This window comes from Nuphar pumila, chromosome 5 (assembly GCF_984573655.1).
Source record: "Nuphar pumila chromosome 5, dmNupPumi1.hap1.1, whole genome shotgun sequence".
NCBI classification, from domain to species: domain Eukaryota; kingdom Viridiplantae; phylum Streptophyta; class Magnoliopsida; order Nymphaeales; family Nymphaeaceae; genus Nuphar; species Nuphar pumila.
The window spans coordinates 27,902,788-27,922,072 of NC_143253.1; the positions used below are offsets into that span (position 1 = coordinate 27,902,788).

The 19,285-nt window shown below is 40.6% G+C and overlaps 1 protein-coding gene across 1 annotated transcript in view; it reads right to left on the bottom strand.

Annotated features, from left to right (window-relative positions):
- LOC149837233 (protein TRANSPARENT TESTA 9-like) overlaps nucleotides 1-19,285 on the bottom strand; it is a 156,600-nt gene that overhangs the window by 35,473 nt on the left and 101,842 nt on the right. The window contains exon 15 of the mRNA XM_090005904.1: nucleotides 13,262-13,399. Coding sequence (XP_089862030.1) covers nucleotides 13,262-13,399 — 138 coding nt within the window. The remainder of the gene's footprint in view (nucleotides 1-13,261; nucleotides 13,400-19,285) is intronic.

Here is a 19,285-nt window from a genome sequence, read left to right on the forward strand (position 1 = left end):
ATTTTGAAATCGAGAGTTCTGGACCTCGAAATGACATGTTGTGCAGTGCAGTGATATGAAATGTTCATGCAATGTTATGCAATGACATGTCTTATGAAATATAATCTTGAACCAGGACTTGGAGATTCCCGTCTTCTGTCAGGAACAAAATTTTGAACATCTGAGCTAAAAATAGAATAATTTTGAGAGTTGCAGATGAAATTTAGACTTTTGCAAGGTCCGGGCTCAGAAAATGACCATTTTGCCCTCCGGCGATTTCAGAGGCTGGATGCTGATGCTTGGTGGAAATGTTGGAGAGGTGAATGAAAATTTGGGGTGTTTACATACACTCCTGACTATGGTCATTGAATGTATTATATAATAATCATATCTAAATTCAAATGAAGAATAAAATACATTTTAGTGCTTTCATAGAGTTTAAAATGAAATTAATTCTCAATATATCCTGACTATGGCCATTGATATATGTATTGAATCAATTTTAGACTAAACTCTGATAAAAGAGGAAATTTTTTAAGAAAAATATAATGAATTTTGAAAAGGATCCAGTGTGGATTTAGTGTTATTTTATAAAATATAAAAATCCTAAGTTTTGTTTACATCCTGACTATGACCATTGATGTAAATCATCAACTTAGGATTAATTACCTCTTACGAAATGGTGCATGTGCCATTCGTGTTCCCATTTGTGAGATTTTGGAGAATAAAGGCAAAAAACATGAAAATAAGCAATTTATGATATTTACAATGCTCATTCATTCTATCTAAAACAGGAAATGTAAATTCTCATTAAGATCTGATGCAGTGAGGGCACGATGAAACCTTCACGGTGTTTTGAATCTGATGTGGCTGCTCTTTGTTGTCACGTGAAAACCCCCAAACAACCACGTTAAGGGGACTGTCACAGGGCAGACCTACCAACTGATGTCGTGTGGAAGGTCGGCTGCAATGTCCCTGTTTGCTTAGAAGGTTGGCACACTGATCACGAACGTACGATATGCAGTGCTAACAGGAGAAAAAAGAGCCACCCAAAACTATCGGTGTTGTTTGTTTTCTTTTATTCAACTGGAACGTCAACTGAAACAAATGATGGAACTGCTGGGAAGGAAGCAATAACAGTACGTGAATGAAAAAAAACACAAGCTAATAAAATAAGGAATCAAAGAATATCTGAAAAGACCAAAAGCTACTGAACCGAAGACTTGAATAAAAAGCTGCTGCAACAAAACAAAAGACTTAAATGCAAATATCCAAAAGTTGCTCTAGCGTCAGAACGTGACAGACAAAGAAACAAGTAAAGCTAAATGTAAAGACAAGAGGACAAGCCAATAGGAAAAAGGAAAAGGAAAAGGAAAAGGAAAAGGAAAAGGAAAAGGAAAAGGAAAAGGAGAAAGCTGACAGTCAGAAGAAGGCTGCAAAACCAATAAACTAAAATAAAAATTACAGGAAAGGAAAAAATTGTTGTTGCGTTTTCTGAATCTCCCCCTTCATGAAATCCTAGGCAGCTTATTTAAAGGGTTTTGGCTGGATTTCTGGTCTCGGGTCTGGACCCGGACCCGATATGAACTCTACGTGTTGTTGGATCTGGGCCTGCTCTGCATCATTCTCTCTAGGTTGGGAAGAAGTTGGCTCCGACGACTGATCTTTCTCACAGTAAGCATATAGATCAGACACATCGAAGATAGGCGCTTCCATTTAAAATTATGATCTGCTCCTGACTCTGCAAGCGTACCAATGACCACCTCAACCCAGAAGTTGTTGCCTTCCTCATCTCGAAAAGTTCTTGATGATGGCTTGATGTAAATTCCTTCATGATTATACCGTGAGGAGACATTATTCCTCCCCTGATTGATGGAAGCCAAAGCCATCAAAGGACAGTGGGAAGATGAAGTGGAAAAGCAAAAGACATTGTCGTTCATGGTTGTAACGACAAGGTCAAGGTCATCTTCACCATCAACATTATTTGCCAGAACCATGTTGTATGAGGTTTCACCAATAGCAGCATTAAGATCAAGTAAAAGAACCTGATTCATAACTCTGCCATGAGTACAATAAGGAAACGGACGAACTTGAGACCCAACTTTTCCCCTAAGAACAAAGATGGTCCCTGATACTGTTGGAACCACAATGTTTGTCCTCCCACCTCCATTAACATCAGCTACTGTAGGACCCGAGGGCGAGGTGGTGGCACGAACGGGCTGACGGTGCACCAGCTGGACTGCTTCCGCGATGAGAGGGTTCACGTAGGTCGCTGCTAATTCGAGTTGGAGGGGGGTACCAGATGGGGAGAACTGTCGTAACCCGCATCCCTATGCAGAGTTTCTTCAATAGCTTCTCGTCACGATGTTTGCTGGAGTGTCACCGAGGCTGGATCGACGACGGTAGTATCAACAGGGTGGATTGCGCGCGCGCCTAACTGATTCAATGGCACTGCGTGCGCATCCACCTTGGATTCAAATGCACCCAACCGTGCTTCGACTTCATCCATGTGCTTCGACAGACCGGCTACCTCCTTCTCTAGGCGTAGCATATCTTCTTGCATCTCCGTCACCATGTCGAGCATCCGCTTCATGATCTTCTCTCGTGCCTTTTCGTTTGTAGGACCGTTCCTCGCCCCTTGCGTCATGTCGTTGACGAAGGAGGAGGGGTTGGGCTCTGATACCAATTGATGCAGTGAGGGCACGATGAAACCTTCACGGTGTTTTGAATCTGATGTGGCTGCTCTTTGTTGTCACGTGAAAACCCCCAAACAACCACGTTAAGGGGATTGTCACAGAGCAGACCTACCAACTGATGTCGTGTGGAAGGTCGGTTGCAATGTCCCTGTTTGCTTAGAAGGTTGGCACGCAGCTCACGAACGTACGATATGCAGTGCTAACAGGAGAAAAAAAGAGCCACCCAAAACTATCGGTGTTGTTTGTTTTCTTTTATTCAACTGGAACGTCAACTGAAACAAATGATGGAACTGCTGAGAAGGAAGCAATAACAGTACGTGAATGAAAAAAAACACAAGCTAATCAAATAAGGAATCAAAGAATATCTGAAAAGACCAAAAGCTGTTGAACCGAAGACTTGAATAAAAAGCTGCTGCAACAAAACAAAAGACTTAAATGCAAATATCCAAAAGTTGCTCTAGCGTCAGAACGTGACAGACAAAGAAACAAGTAAAGCTAAATGTAAAGACAAGAGGACAGGCCAATAGGAAAAAGGAAAAGGAAAAGGAAAAGGAGAAAGCTGACAGTCAAAAGAAGGCTGCAAAACCAATAAACTAAAATAAAAAATACAGGAAAGGAAAAAACTGTTGTTGCGTTTTCTGAATCTCCCCCTTCATGAAACCCTAGGCAGCTTATTTAAAGGGTTTTGGCTGGATTTCGGGTCTCGGGTCTGGACCCGGACCCGATATGAACTCTACGTGTTGTTGGATCTGGGCCTGCTCTGCATCAAGATCTAACTATTACAATACATAAAATTGAATTTACAACTCCCAGTAATGATATTTTCCACATATTTTCCTGCAAAACAACTGGGTTAATATGAAAATAGAAAAAAATTGTAGATATCACATGAAGGTCAATGGTAAAATGCTCATATGCCAAGATATATATGATGGAAGGATGGAAAATGATATATATATATATATATATATATATATATTGTAATGAGATATTGCAGAAATATAAAGAGTGCATACAAGCACTTACAACAATGAATAAAAGAGACAATATCACAAGTCCACAAAGGGACAATACAAGCACAAGCCTTTAAGAAGGCAACAATATAAAAGGCCTCTTATTGAGAAGAGAGAGAGCTCTCAAGAATGAAAAATATACAAGGGGATCACCCCTATTTATACAAAAGGGAGAGGAGAGAAGGGGAGGCAAAATGTCTCAAAAGGAGAGCCCAAAAGGGGGCTCCCATGGAGTCGTTGGGAGCCCCCAACGGTCACATTTGTGACCGTTGGGGGCTCCAACGACTCTATGGTTGGAGCCCCTTTTGTGATATAAAAAATACAAAAAATAAATGAGAAAAATAAAAAAGAAAAAATACATTTTAACAAAATCTGAAAATAGTTGTTTTCTAAAACAACTAGTGAAATTACAAAAATACCCCTATCGGGTATTGATGTAATATACAGAATATATATATATATATATATATATATATATATATATATATATATATATATATATATATATATATATATATAAGATACATTTTAACATATATATACATGCATATATATGTATATGGGTATATATGTATATAGGTATATATATTAATAGCTTGTGAAGACATATGGGTATATATATATATATATACATATATATGTATACATACATGTATATGGACATATATATGTATATATATCTGCATATATGTACAGAACATCTAAGATCAATGAGAACCTATATATGAAAAGACATTCAGAATTTTGCCTTGAATGAATGATAAAATGTGCATTTACACAATTTGCTTACTGTGTGATGAATGACATACTATGCACATGCATAGTGATTCAGAAAAGGTGTAAAAATAATAGATGTGCGAGTATTAGAAAAGAGGCCTCGGCATTGGTGGTGGATGAGGGTGAGCATGCAAGTGAACATGCGGCTGTGATGGATGCTGGTGGCAACAATGTTCATAAATGCAGAGAAACCAGACAATAAAGTGTAAGAGGATGGTGCCAGTTGGAATGGCAGTGTGTGGTATGATGCTGTAACAAGTGACAGCAGCAAGGAATTGATGCAAGTTATGTCGGGTGTGCTGCCTCTATGACAGTGGTAAAAAAAAAAGAACAAAATGATGACAGCAAAGACATACTCTATGCTGCATATGATGAAAATATGGACAGTAGGAAGTAGAACAGTGAATAGTAAAGGAAGGTGAAGGTATAAGGAAAGATGTGGTGCGAAGTGCTGTATAATGCCTTCACAGTGAATGCAAGGTTGTTGCTGTAACGAGGTGCTGGGGTTCCACAAGGAAGAGAGTCATCTGCAGTGAGATATTCATTCCTATACGATGATTCAGTGACAATGCATTGATTGGTCATCCTCTTTATCATAACAAAATAAGATCAGAAAGTGACAAAGATATGGGTGACCTTCTGTATCTTTATCACATGTTATAAGTACAAATGATGCCAACACAAACAAACAACACTGCTTATGAGACTCGTGGCAGCAAAAGATGATAACTTATGTGTAAAGGTACAAAGGTCCAAAGTCCATATAAATATGCAACAAATAGTTTGAATAAAAAAAAGAAACACAACTTAGAGATCACTCCTTGTTTCTAAAGAATGCCATAACCGATATGCCTTTGTGAAACCATGGATGAGTTCCACAATTTATCTGGACAATGAATTTGGAGTATATATATATATATATATATATACAGCTACTGGAACAGAATATGTAAATTGCAGCAATTCTTTGAACTGCTGGACACTTGAAATGATCACAGTAACTCTTCAAGTTGCTGTGAAAAATGGAGGTTGCAATGGTGTTCGTGGCTAACGAAGCCATCAGTGCAACTGTGTGCAAATGGGGGACTGTGCTGAATGGAATGAGATGAATGGTGCATCTTACAGAAAGTGTAAATGTGTGGTGGGTGTTATAGGGAGATGCAGGGGACTGTATCTATATGAATAGCAAATGATGCTATAGAAAATAAATGCAGGTGATAGTGGGCATAGGCTGGAAGGTGCTTTAAGACAGAAGGCAGCTGGGAAGTGGAATGGAGGGGCGCAGCAAGGTGCTGCTGTAGGCAGTGCTGCAAAAGGGGTGTGGAGAGGCATAGCTTCATTCTTTATTCTTCTGCTTCAACAGAGACCTGGGCTTCTAGTCTTTTTATTTTGTTTTCAGTTGGCTACACTAAGCTTCCACTTGTAAAAGGACGACCTTAACATGCGACTTGAATTGTACCCAGGAAGCGAGCCATATGTCGCATGCTGCATCACAACAATTCATCTTCAGATAGATCAGTGATCAGAGAAGGTAAATCGATTGGCCGGACATCATTCTAATACTTTGGAACAGAGGAATTTGCTCTTGCATCAGAACTCATAAATCTAATGATTCTGGCTCTATAACTAAAAAGAATGGGTATTCTGGGTATGATTGGTACATTTACCTCATCATAGCCTCTCCTGGAAGCTTCAGAAATATCAGGAGCTCTCATTCTCGTGTGCATTCAAGCACATAATCAGTGCTAACAAGATCCAGGTCGACGTCCTCAACATTAGAAAACACCAGCAGGAAATTGGACATCGTTCATCAATTTATAACGAAACAGATCTAAAATTTGCAGAACAGGGTAAGAGCAAGGGACGACCTATGTTCCTCTATCAGTGACAATACCGACCTATCTGTTATGCTTTCAAAAATTCCTAAGAGCTCACCATATCTCCCTGTCTCACGTATGAGTCTATAAAAGGTACTGTTTCCTTATGAAGGGATGTAGGTTACCTGTGAGACACAGGTGAAGGAGATGATAGGAATACAATGAATTTGCAAAGGAGAAGTCGAAGAACCAGACTGACGTTAATGGTAAGAGGAAAGGTGTTCTGTATCGTCAGATTCTCATCAATGGACCGGTAATTGATTTTGTAGTGAAGCAATTTTGGACCTGTGATGAAACAGATCTATGACCTTTGATGAAGACCTTGTAGCCGCAGGTCAGGTAACAGAACAGAAAAATGAGTGCGCTTTAAAATATAAAAAAAAAAAAGAACTAAAATGCAGAAAACAATATATGAATGGTAGATGAAAAGGATGCAGAGCATGTTGATACACAGGTAAAACAATGAACTTATAAAAAGGATACAGCGATTTCCATAACTACCAGCCATCAGAACTTAGAAAATCTAAGATAAATTCAGGGAACCCCAGTACTAATGCTTCTTCTGTTTGTAACACCTGAGCATCTATGAAAATCTCAAAATAATAGCTGAAACCCTGTCAACGAGTTGAAAACTTTGGTGGAATTTAATATAACAATGGATACAGCCTCTCCACCCTTAATCATTTAAGGTCTCCCCTACGGATTTGCTTGAATTAAACCCTTGATTTTTTTTTTGGGCCCAACCAGAAACCCTTTGGCCATCAATACTTTTGATTTTAAAAGACAGATCAAAATCTTCACTATTACGAGTCCCCACCTCATAAACTCTCACCCTTCATACCCTCAGGAGATAATATTATGATCACAACATGTATTCATGCCATGGACAAAGGCTTACGAAAGGGACAACACACAGATATCTCAGAGGTTTAACAATGAGTGTGAATTAACTATGCAGAGATAGTGCGGATTGAAATATGACAAAATGAGATAGGAGGTGACTAAATAGAACATAAAAAAAAACGAAAATCGAAACCACAAAATCCACAAGAGAGAGAACTTGAAAAGAAGATAAGAAGGGAAAAATACGGGGATGAGCAGAAATGCTTACCTCGGTGGAGCTTCCGCTATAGCAACTGCCTTTTCTGATCAATGAAGAAGAAATCCAGAGAAATGCCAAAAAAAAAAGGAAGAGGAAGATTGGGGGAAAGAGAAGAAGCGAGGAAGAAGAAGTATGAGCACATGGGGAGGTGAAGGCGGGTCCTTCGAAGGAGCCCTGCATGCCTCCTTTTAAGGAAGGAGAGGAAGGTTCGTGAAAGGGAAGACGGTTGAAGATGAAGGGCGATGGAAGGGGGTTCGGAGATGGATGGTTTGAGGAGAAAAGGGTTTCGGTGGTTCTGCAAAAAGGGGTGAAAGAGGTGAGAGTGAGAGGGCGGTTTTCGCCCTTTCCTTTCTTACGAAGGGTTTTCAAAACCCTAAAAAAAAGTTTTGCAGAGGAGCCCCTTTGATTTCAAGATTTTACAAAGAGGGAGCTCCCGAGGTTCTTAGCAAAATTAATTTCAAAAAGGCTCAAAATCATTTGTTTTTCTCGTAGCTTTTCCAATTTTTTTGGTTTTTGTGTTATTTTCATTTTTTTTCATTTTAGAATAAAATCCTAAAGTTTTACGAGAAAACGAAAACTAAAAACTATTTTTTTTGTATTTTTGCAAGATATTTACAAAAGAGAGTTTTTCTGAGAATTCAAAGTTATTTCTCTGAAAAAATCTTCAGAAAATGGGTTTATATCCAGATTTTTAGGAAATATTCGAGGTTTACAACCTCGAACTGAGAAATATAGGGTTGTGGATCCAAGAGGATGCCGGATGAGCTGCCCGAGCCATTCAAAACCATTTTTGGTATTTTTGTAATTTTAATTTGGAAATCGAACAACGAGGCTCAGATTTGGGTTTTAAGCACTGGGTTTGGATTCAGAATTGAATTTGAGTATATCAATATGGAATTCAATCTAGAAAATCTGAAGAATGACTGAAATTTAGATTTGGTTTTCTCAGGAGATGGAGCCAGGGACAAAAAGGTCATTTTTACAAACCTTTGAAAAATTTGAGGTGTTCACACCTAGACATGCCCTTTGAGTTTAATGTTGTTTCCTCGAGAAATCCCTTTTTGTATAAATTGAAGTTTCTTTCTATACACATGGTTTTAATTGTTGATTCGTTGATATAAGTTTGTCCACAGTAATGCGCCCAAGGTTTGCCTACTTATTATTTTCAAAAGTCGTTTCCGCTGAGAAATATAGGGTTGTGGATCCAAGAGGATGCCGGATGAGCTGCCCGAGCCATTCAAAACCATTTTTGGTATTTTTGTAATTTTAATTTGGAAATCGAACAACGAGGCTCAGATTTGGGTTTTAAGCACTGGGTTTGGATTCAGAATTGAATTTGAGTATATCAATATGGAATTCAATCTAGAAAATCTGAAGAATGACTGAAATTTAGCTTTGGTTTTCTCAGGAGATGGAGCCAGGGACAAAAAGGTCATTTTTACAAACCTTTGAAAAATTTGAGGTGTTCACACCTAGACATGCCCTTTGAGTTTAATGTTGTTTCCTCGAGAAATCCCTTTTTGTATAAATTGAAGTTTCTTTCTATACACATGGTTTTAATTGTTGATTCGTTGATATAAGTTTGTCCACAGTAATGCGCCCAAGGTTTGCCTACTTATTATTTTCAAAAGTCGTTTCCGCTGATCCACTAAGTCAAAACTTTAAAAAGAGAAGATTTTCAGTCTCTTTTAAGTTCTTCTAAGTTAAAAATTTTGGGGTGTTACAGTTTTTTCTTTCAATGAGGCTTCACTTAAGAAAAAGTAGCATCCAACAACTAGTTTTTGGCCAAAATTGTAACGTCCCCAAAATCCCGAACTTGTAACTTTTTAGGAAACTTTTGAAATCCTTGTAATCATTCCTTTATCAGAGTTTAAAATAGCAGTTAAGTGGAAGAAGGTGTTTAAACTAACAAGTCAGCGGACCTTGGGCGCATTACGGGTGAACCTTTAACATTACAGAACGGATTTGTAACTCCGTACATTCATTAAAACCAAATAGATTCAAAACGAAGTTTTATAGTTTATACGAAAAGTGGAATTTCAAAAAAAACCTTTTTACCAAATTACAAAAGATGTTTTCAAGAGCGAAACGCTAGGGAAAGAGTCTCATCTTGATATCATTACGTCATCGTATCATCGCTTGTCGTACTGACCTAATCATCATTTGTACCCATGAAACGGGGTCAGATCGATAAAAATCTAGTAGGTGCATAAATACAATAATTCAGAACAAAACTAACATATGTGTTGCTCCTTTCGTGATATGTTGTTCAGAATAAGCAAAATGAGCATGCTAACAGAATTCAGAACAAAACTAATATATACGTCGTTCCTTTCGCGCTATGGAAGTCAAAATAAGTAAAATCAATATGATAACTTTGTTTCGATATTAAACTGTCATCAGGGTACGCACAGGAGAAACGTAGAAACAACTGACACTGCCCGAGGGTTTGTTATGCTATGTATTTTGATACCCCGGATAACTAGCTGAGTCTGCTACTAAGGGGACGGCCAATGACCGAGAGAGAATTTTCCAGATGTTACTCGTTCAAAGGGATGCATCCATATATCTGCAGAAGTCATTGGGACCTACCACCTAGGATAATTTTTGGTAGCCCAGTCCCCTAACTCCGATGATTAGGGACGCCAAGTCATTTGCTCAAGTATAGTTGTTAACAACCTATCCATTAGAGTTTTTGTACCATCTCATCATCTCTTTTGACGGAACCATAACGACGAATGGGTATGTCAGGTTCTATTTTAACGGACGACCCATTCTACATGTTCTGCTCTTTCAAACCAACTCGTGCATCTTGCCTTCGAAGGCGATGAACACCATTTATCTAATTTCCTTTTCATCATTGTGCATTTGCACGCTACGAGGTTACCATAAACCTCTCATCCAATCAACGTAGTACTAATATGCCGTGCATATCTTATAGTACCATTACGATGAGAAGGTATCGATTTATCAGAAAGAAACCCCAACATTCTTTTAAAATCTCAAGTCTCGTGCTCTAGGCCGGGGATATCCGAGTCATTCGGATATCACAATAAAAGACCGTATGTACCTCTTAGGGCTACGCAGGGTTGAGGGAAAAACCTGATTGCGAATAGGCGACCATGAGATATTTGTTTTTACTTTTCGGAACAACGAATATTTCAAACATTGAAATCTTGCATGAAATCTCCTTTTTAAAAGACCGGCCATGCATGGGCAAATATGCATCTTTAAAAGCAAGTGTAAGCCTGTGCACATTACAGCATGGCGACATAGTACATGTATATCAAAACATAAGCCTATGTGCATTCCAGTGCGGCGGCAATGTAAATGACATAAAACGAGACTCGATGTGTGAAACAACACATCGAGCTAAATAAATTACGTAAGCAGTACACGATATACGAAACTGTACGTCAGCTAAATAAATTGCAAAAGTAGTACACGATATACGAAACCATATATCAGCTAAATAAACTGCATAAGCAGTGCATGATGTACGAAACCGTACATTAGCTAAATAAATTGCGTAAACAGTAACATTTGCACGTAACAGTGCAGCGGCAAAGTAAATGACAAATTTAAATTGACAAGGATACGCAAAACTACGTCTTTGAGTTAAAAGCATATATATATATATATATATATATATATATATATATATATATATATATATATATATATATATATATATATATATATATATATTAGAAGTGTTCTGCCATTGTCCTTGTATGCAATTTTCCCTTACCTCGAAGATTGTCGGACTCACGGACGATTCTGAGTGTATGTCTTCAAGGGCTCGTGCCTTGGTGTGTATATCATGTTCCTTGCGTCGATGGGGTGCGCTAACAGGTATTTTATTGTACTGCGAAAGAAAATGATGAAACTCTTTTTAAATCGTAAAAACAAGCAATATTCGCATTGCCGGGATCGAACCTGATCATCATTCAAACCGATCAAACCGAGTCGGGCCTGGTAACAGAGTCATGACAGGGGCGGGCCCTATCAGGACTCAGCTCGGTTGAGCAGGGAGGGTGGGCTCGACGGTTAGGCCGAGCCCAGCCTGGCCTGGCACCCATGCTACAACAGCAAGGGGTGATAGGGCTAGGCCTGTTGAGGCCCAGCTTGGTAAAGGGGGGGGGGGAGTTCGGCGAGAGGGCTCAAGCGAGCGGGGGTGATGGGAGAGGGGGCATGAGGGTGCTGCCCTCCTGCAGCAACAGAGATGGGAGAAAGAGGGGTAGGAGGGCGCTGCCCTCCTGCGGCAACAGAGATGGGAGAAAGAGGAGTAGGAGGGTGGTGCCCTCCTGCCGGCCACAGAAGTGAGAGCAAGAGGGGTAGGAGGGTGGCCCCCTCCTGCCAGCAACAGACGAGAGAGTGAGAGAAAAAACAGGGGGGTGGGCTACGACTTCAGCCGCCCCAATTGGTCGGCAGGAGAAAAAGAGCAGGGGGGGGGGCTGGTGCTGTGAATGGAGAGGGAAGAAGGCAACGTACTTGAGGGTTCGGGTGGCTCCGGCGAAGCTCTGACACAGATGAAAGGGAGCCAAGATAAAGAGGGAAACGGGAGAGCTCGAGTGAGCACACCGTGGTCCGGCATAGCTCGGGTGCAGGGAAGTCGGGGCAGGGGTCTCGGGTTTCGTCAACGTGAGGAGGGGCTCCAGCAATGCGTGCCGGTGCGCCGGCGAAAGGGGGTCTGCAGAGGGGAGTCGGGGTGAGGAATGCAGAGGGAGTCAGGAGAGGGGGGATGTCGGGAGGGTGAAGGGGGTTGCGCAGAGGAGGGGATCTCGTCGAGGTCTCCGACAAGTCGAGGAGGGAGAGAGAGGCGGTTGGTCTGTCGAGAGGGAAGACGAAAGCGAGGGAGGGAGAATCAGGGAGAGAGAAAAGGGAGAGAGAGCGTGTCGGGGGTGCAGGGGGGTTCGCGTCTTCTTTACAAGGAAAACCCTCCCGCAGGGGTGTTTAAATAAGGCACGGAGCGGGGGCGCGGGGGGGTTGGATCCGGTCGGATCCAAAACACTTTTTTTTTTGAAAAATGTGGGTGTTACAAAAATGATACCTAAGATGGTGTCGGTCAAAGATATGTTGAGCAGTCACAATCAAACCTAAACAAGATCAACCAGACTATATCATGTATCCAATACACATCAAGTGTTTTTCAGTTCTTAGTAGTGCTATTGCCTGGTGGTAGCTGGAAACTAATAGCCCATCATGGTCAAGCTGGGTGTCTATGTGCATCTGTTCATGTGCAACTATACAGTCAAATATGGCCCAAACTCAATAAACCCCCATTATGAGGGTAACAACAAAAAAAGTTCAACTAGTTTAGGACCAAATAGCGGCAACTGACAAAGGAGTCATACTGGTTGAACATCACCAACCATAATTATCCAACATATGACTGCAAGCTAGAAGAGTATATAAAGTATTTTTCCCAGTAATCCATGCAAACAATATTTGCGTCAATCCTCTCTTGAACAATGGATGCAAAGTTACGGATGCATTTTACCACTAAAAGTAAGACGTGTTAGAAAAACCTTTTAACATGCCAGAATATTCTAACAAAGCAAATCTAATAAATGAAGTGCAACACAGAACTAAATCAAAAGATAATGGACATGCTCCCATTAACCATAAAAGTGGGATCATGCCCAATATTTCTAATACATATAGCAAATGAACAAAGTCCACAATTTGTATCATGAATATGCTATAAGGAAAATAGAAAGGCTATATACACAACTGCCATTTGTTGGTCTTTGTTAATCACTTGATTGCAATGAAATATTTCAGGCAACATTATAAACAGACCTTTCGCCTTACCTGGAGTAGTTTTTGACATTCATTAATAAATTCTTGTTCACCATAAGGAAGTAGTTGACGCAAGAGCCACCCAGCATGCCACAATATCTCAGCAGAAATGTTTGACCTATTAAAAAGATGCACTAATGCATCGAGCACCTAAAGATGAAAGAAAATTTGTCAAACTAAAGCCTTTAAAGTGACTATAAATTTCCAGCTCAAAATACATGCATAAATTTCCCAATATGCTATAATCATGCTTGTGGTATGTTAAAATTTCCATGACAAAGATGCTCAAATCTTATAACTCCAAGTATTCAGGATTGTTAAGATTAATGTACTAATAATTCTAACAAAGTGGTGAGAAATCCAAGACATTCCAAATCATAATCCAAATGTCAAATCAAAATGCATTTGAATACTAACAAGATACAAACTAATACAAGTTTTGTGAATAAATGGTTTCATTCATAATGAACAATAAAAATACATAAAATAAATATATAAAAAAAAACTCGCTACAAAGTACACTCAAAATACCTAGAACTATCCATCACTCTCTCAACCTTCACACATACACACACCCACAATATATAGAGAAAAAGGAGAGAAGAGAGGGTCACTAGCCGTTGCCTATTCCAACAGCTAGAATATCTAGCCGTTGTGTTAAATTGTACATATATTTATACTTATATATATAGTTGTAAAAATATCCTCAACACTAGAGCTATGTGCATAAAGGCACTAGATTCACAATGGATCAATATGTGCACAAAGGCAAAAAGAACACTCACAAAGGAGCATACATGCACAAAGGCATGAAAAAAATAATGAATCTCTTTATTGATAAATGAAAGAACCTCTTTCTGAAAGGATAAAATTACAAGGGGGAAGACCCCATTATTTATAAGCAAAAGGAGACCCAAGGAGGGGCTCCATATAGTCATTGGAGCCCCTCCAACAGTCAGATTTGTGATCGTTGGAGGGTCCAATGCCTATATGGTGGGCCCCTCCAACCTTAAAAAACATAAAAGAAAAAAGAAAAAGAAAAAGAAAAGAAATGCATATTTCAAATATGCGTGAAAGAGGAAAATAACCATTTTACCCCTAGAGGGTATTTACAAAAGGAATATATATATATATATATATATGAGATACATTTTAACAATAGTATTATATATATATATTACATATATATTTATTTATTCATATAAATAATATATGTAATATAGGGAGTCAAACTGAGTTTGACTGCTCTCAACGGCTAGAAATTCTAGCCGTTGGATACAGTCAAACTCAGTTTGGCTGCTCCCACTCTTGTTATGATCTCTCTCTTTCTTTTAATCCCTCTCTCCTCTCCCTTGTGTATAAATAGGGGCATTCTCCCATTTGTTTTGTAAGCCTTTTGGCACAGTTTGCTTGTTAAATAAATTATATTTTTACTATTGTGTATCCCCTCTATGGGGTTTGTGAGGGTGATCTTTTAGAACAGTTAATGGTTTTCGTTGTGGGTGTAGTAAGTGTGTTCCTTGAGAGAACACTTTTGTTATCTACTTAAGTTGAAGATTGGAGAACTTTTGCTTCGTGATTGAAGTCTTCTTGAATCTTAACATGGTATCAGAGCTTGGAAATGTTAAAGCTCATTTGAAGTATCTTCTCCAAATGTGTTGGTGATCTTGCAAGTGTTCAAGTGATTGTAAGATTCTTTGGTGGATGAGTGCTCCTGTTCATTACCGCTCTTCTCTTTTTTTTCTTCTCTCTTTATCTTTCTCTTTTCCTCCTCTTAGCCCTTGTAAAAATGGATGACAATGATAATGTCACCATTCAACCCATAAAACTTCAATGATTTTAATTATGTAACATGGGCTTTTATCATAAAGCACCTTATTTGGAGAAAGGGATTGTGTGTACTATTAGATGGATTCGATCCAGAACCCAAGCTAGTTGTCACTAAGGTAGAGGGTGAGAAAGAGGTTCCTCTAACCGAAAATGAGAAAACTAAAGCTATAACCACTTATGAGAATAAGTGGAAGAAGTGGAGGATGGGACATGCCAAGATCATGTCTTGGCTTATTAGTAATGTGGATGTGAAAAAAGGTTCAAGTGTTGCCAAATTTGAGCATGCTAATAAGGCTTGGGATTATCATTGAAAGCAAGTCTAAATCATGCTTTTATGACAAAAAAAAAACTCTGTTTTTGTAAAAAAAAACATACACAGAATTTTTATATGTAAAGGACCGAAAACACCCATATAAAAGAGGATATATGGATCCTCATCCATGTGATCTAGAGTGAACACATAGATTCACTCTTTAACCATGGATTTGCACTAAATATTGCATGGAAATCGAATCGATATTCGATTTCTCGCATGAATCAGAAGAAAGAACCCGTACCTTAGAGTCCGATGCTTGGAGGGAAAAGCACAGAGATGCTGATGGCGAGGAACGGCTCAATCAGGGGTCTTCGAAGGTGTCTGCCGAACATAGGGAGAAAATCACAGCAGGGAAAAGACTAATAGAAAGGAAGAGAGGAGAAAAGAGAGGTTGCGTGTGCGGGTTCGGTCACCAGGCGAGCCTGAACCTGCTATCCAACCCCACCATTGGGTTTTTGAACTTGCAACGCCCCAAAACATGTGTCGCCACAGCCACCGCTGTGCACTGTGCCGCAGTTGTGCGCATCAAGTGCACGCAACCGCAACCACAAGTACTGCAGCCGCACGAACCATGTGCCACAGCTGTAGCGCACCGCGTGCCACGAGGATCAATCAAAAACTATGGTCCCCCACCCATTGGCTTCACCGAAAAAAAAAGGAAATGAGGCAGGGGTATCACACCTGCCTGTTGGCCGGGAGAGAGGGGAAAAGGTCGGCAAAGGAGAACCATCGACCACTTGTCGCCCCCCTGACGGTCACAGGAAAGGTGGCAAGGGCGGCAGGGATGCTGTCGGCCACCTGCCGACCCTCGGCAAGCCCCAAATGGAAAGAGGAGAAAGAGGGAAGGCACGGCAGGGGCCTCCGGCCTCCCAGCGAACACAGAGAGAGGGAAAAAGGGAAACACAGTAGGTGGCCGCCGGCCTCCTGGCAATATAGAGAGAGCACAGAGGGAGAGAGGAAAGAGAGGCACTGCGGATGGCGGCCGGCCTCCCGGCAACACCCAGAGAAAAACAGAGAGAGAGAGATAGAAAGAGACATGGCATACCTGGAAGGGGTCCGGCATCACTGGCGCTGGAGCATGCAGGGAGCAAGAACGAGGGAAGAGGAAAAGGCTGTGAGGTGGAGGCCTCCCCTCCCCTTGTGATGGTTTTAAAGAGGAAACGCTGCAAAGGCGGAGCCGCTATGGGGAAGAAGAAAAGGGGACAGAGGGGGGAAGAGATTCGGGAAACCCTCAAAGGGTTTCCCTTTTCAATCGAGAGGGAAGGGGAAAAGCGGTGCAGAGGGTTTAAAAGACCCTCGCCCCTGCGTCGCATTCGTATAACCCTAATGGGTATTAAGGATCCGGGTCGAATCTGAATCCGACCCGGATCAGAGTTTTTTTTGAAAAACGTGGGTTTTACAACACTTAGTGGATGTTGATACTTTTTGTTGTTTTTTACACTGCCACGATACCAAAGAATCACCTACAAAAACACAAAAACCAGTAGTTGAGCATTGATCATTTGGATCTCCTCCCCAATCTCAGTCAGAATAAGCAATAAACTCAAGAGATGAAGAGGAGGATAACAAAAGACCTCTAGAGGTAGAGGTTTGTAGATATCTAACAATTCTCATCACAACACTTATATGAACTGTGGTGGAATAATGTTGGAATTGGCTAGAACTACATGTGCAATATCAAGCCTAGTAATAATTAAATAAGTCAATGTGTCACTCTTTTGGCCATATGGAGTAGGATCATCCAGAGGTGTAACGCCCCAAAATCGTGGACTTGAAACCTTTTATGAAAAACTTTGAAAGCTTTGAAATCAATCATTTATCAGAGTTTAAAACAGAAGTTCAGCGGAAGATCAGGTTCAAAACAACAAGTCCCTAGACCTTGGGCACATTACAACCAAAAGCAGATTCCCCTTTACAAACCGATTTGCAGTTCAAATAGATATTTTATCAAAATTAAAATAAGAACCACATTTTGGTAATACAGTTTTAGAAATGCAGAGTTATAATCAAAAGAGATGCTTTCAAAGAAACCTTATACCGCATCCATCAAAAGAGTTCCCAGGAGCGCAACGTCAGGACAGGGCATTGCCTTGAATGCATCGCGTCATCATGTCATCGCAAGCTATCTCAACCTGTTCACCACCTGCCCATGAAAATGGGTCAGTCACACAACAGACTAGTAGGGGTGCAAAGGACAAGAAAGAGCAGAAGCTGCAATAAGTAAGATAAACGCTAGCTCAAGCAGAAACAAGCAAGACTAGCAGATCTAACCAAATGTGTTGTAGAGTAGCAAAGCTCTAGTAAGGCAAACAGCTACGTACAAGAGCAAGGAGGATTAAAGTGTTAAACAAACAACTATAGCAATCCCACATATATAAAGGGTGAAGAGTAACTAACTCTATTCACCAGTCAAGCAAAGCAATTGCATAAGACAGGTATTCATAACAACACTCGTAATACATATACAAGTACCATAGGATGGCTCAGTCCATCGACAAACAATTCATAAGCTACACAGGATAAGCAATCAACTAGTATGAGAAGCTAGTTATTACTAAACAAAGAACTGCGTAAGCAGTTTAACCAACAAGGGTAATGCCTCGACGGGCGTACCTAGCTCAACGAATAGCATACCGAACTACCGAGCTAACAAGCAAGCAAGCAAAGCACGTCACAACATGCGTATCTCACGATCATGTGTATAAGTTATATCTTGTCTCATTACTGAGCAGGCCGTTGTGGGTACGCACAAGGCAAAACGTAGAAACAGCCGAGATCGATTCGGGGGTCCATTATGCTATGTATTTTATTATACCCCGAATGACTGACTGAGTCCGCTTCCTAAGGGGACGGTCTGTGACCAAGAGAGTAAATCCCCAAAGGCAAACAAAGGCCCAATGGATGCGCATCTGTACTTCTGCAGAAGTGGCCAAAAGGATTTCCCCTAACCTCCGATGACTGGGGAAGGTCGGATCTTTGCCCGAGATTACCATATATGACTGTCCATCGGAGTTTTGTACCATCCATCCTCTCTCTTGATGAACCGTCCCGAATGAGCACGACAGAGGGTTTCTTAACCGCCGTCCCATTCTCATGCTCTGGTCTTTCAACCCAATCGAGCATCTTGCCTGTGAAGGCGCATGATTAATTATTTAAGTGTGTTATACGCGCCATTGCGCGTTCAAGGCAACCAAACAATTCACATCCTACTCACCCCAGTACGCATCGTAACTATTCAAATGCATAATCACGCTGAAAGGGGTCAATCCCTAGTGAGGGTAGAAACATCACTCTTGTGATCTCAAACACATGCCATTGCATGTTCGAGGCAGACATAGACCTCTCATCCTACTCATCGTAGTACGCAACGTACCTGTTCAAAAGTACAACCACGATGAGAGGGGTATGGATCTCTCGCAGGAAATCTCAATGCTTCTACTTTTATAGAAGCCTACAATGAACTCATTCCAGTTCCAACTGATCGTGCTCGGGTCCTTTAGACAATTGCGAGCAATCTGCCTATCAGGCGAAATCAACATAACAGGATTAGCTCAATGTGTCAATACACATTTAGAGGTTCTTATAGATCTCTCGTCCTGCTCTTCATAGTCTAAACATATCGTACATGACTAAGGGGTAGAACTACAAGAGAAGGAACATGGATCCCTTGTAGTAGATCCAACAATACCTTCACGAAGAAAGGCGCTGCAAACATGGTTGAACCAGAAAGCCTAGAAACTAGGTCTCGTATCAGAGGTGAGGTAATGCCGATCTAGAGATGGCGCAAGTACCTCGCTAGGATCCCCGCCCCACTCGTGCACAGGATGCTAAACAAGACTATCTGAGTCATATCGAATAGGTGAACTAAGGTTGTAACACACCCATCCCGA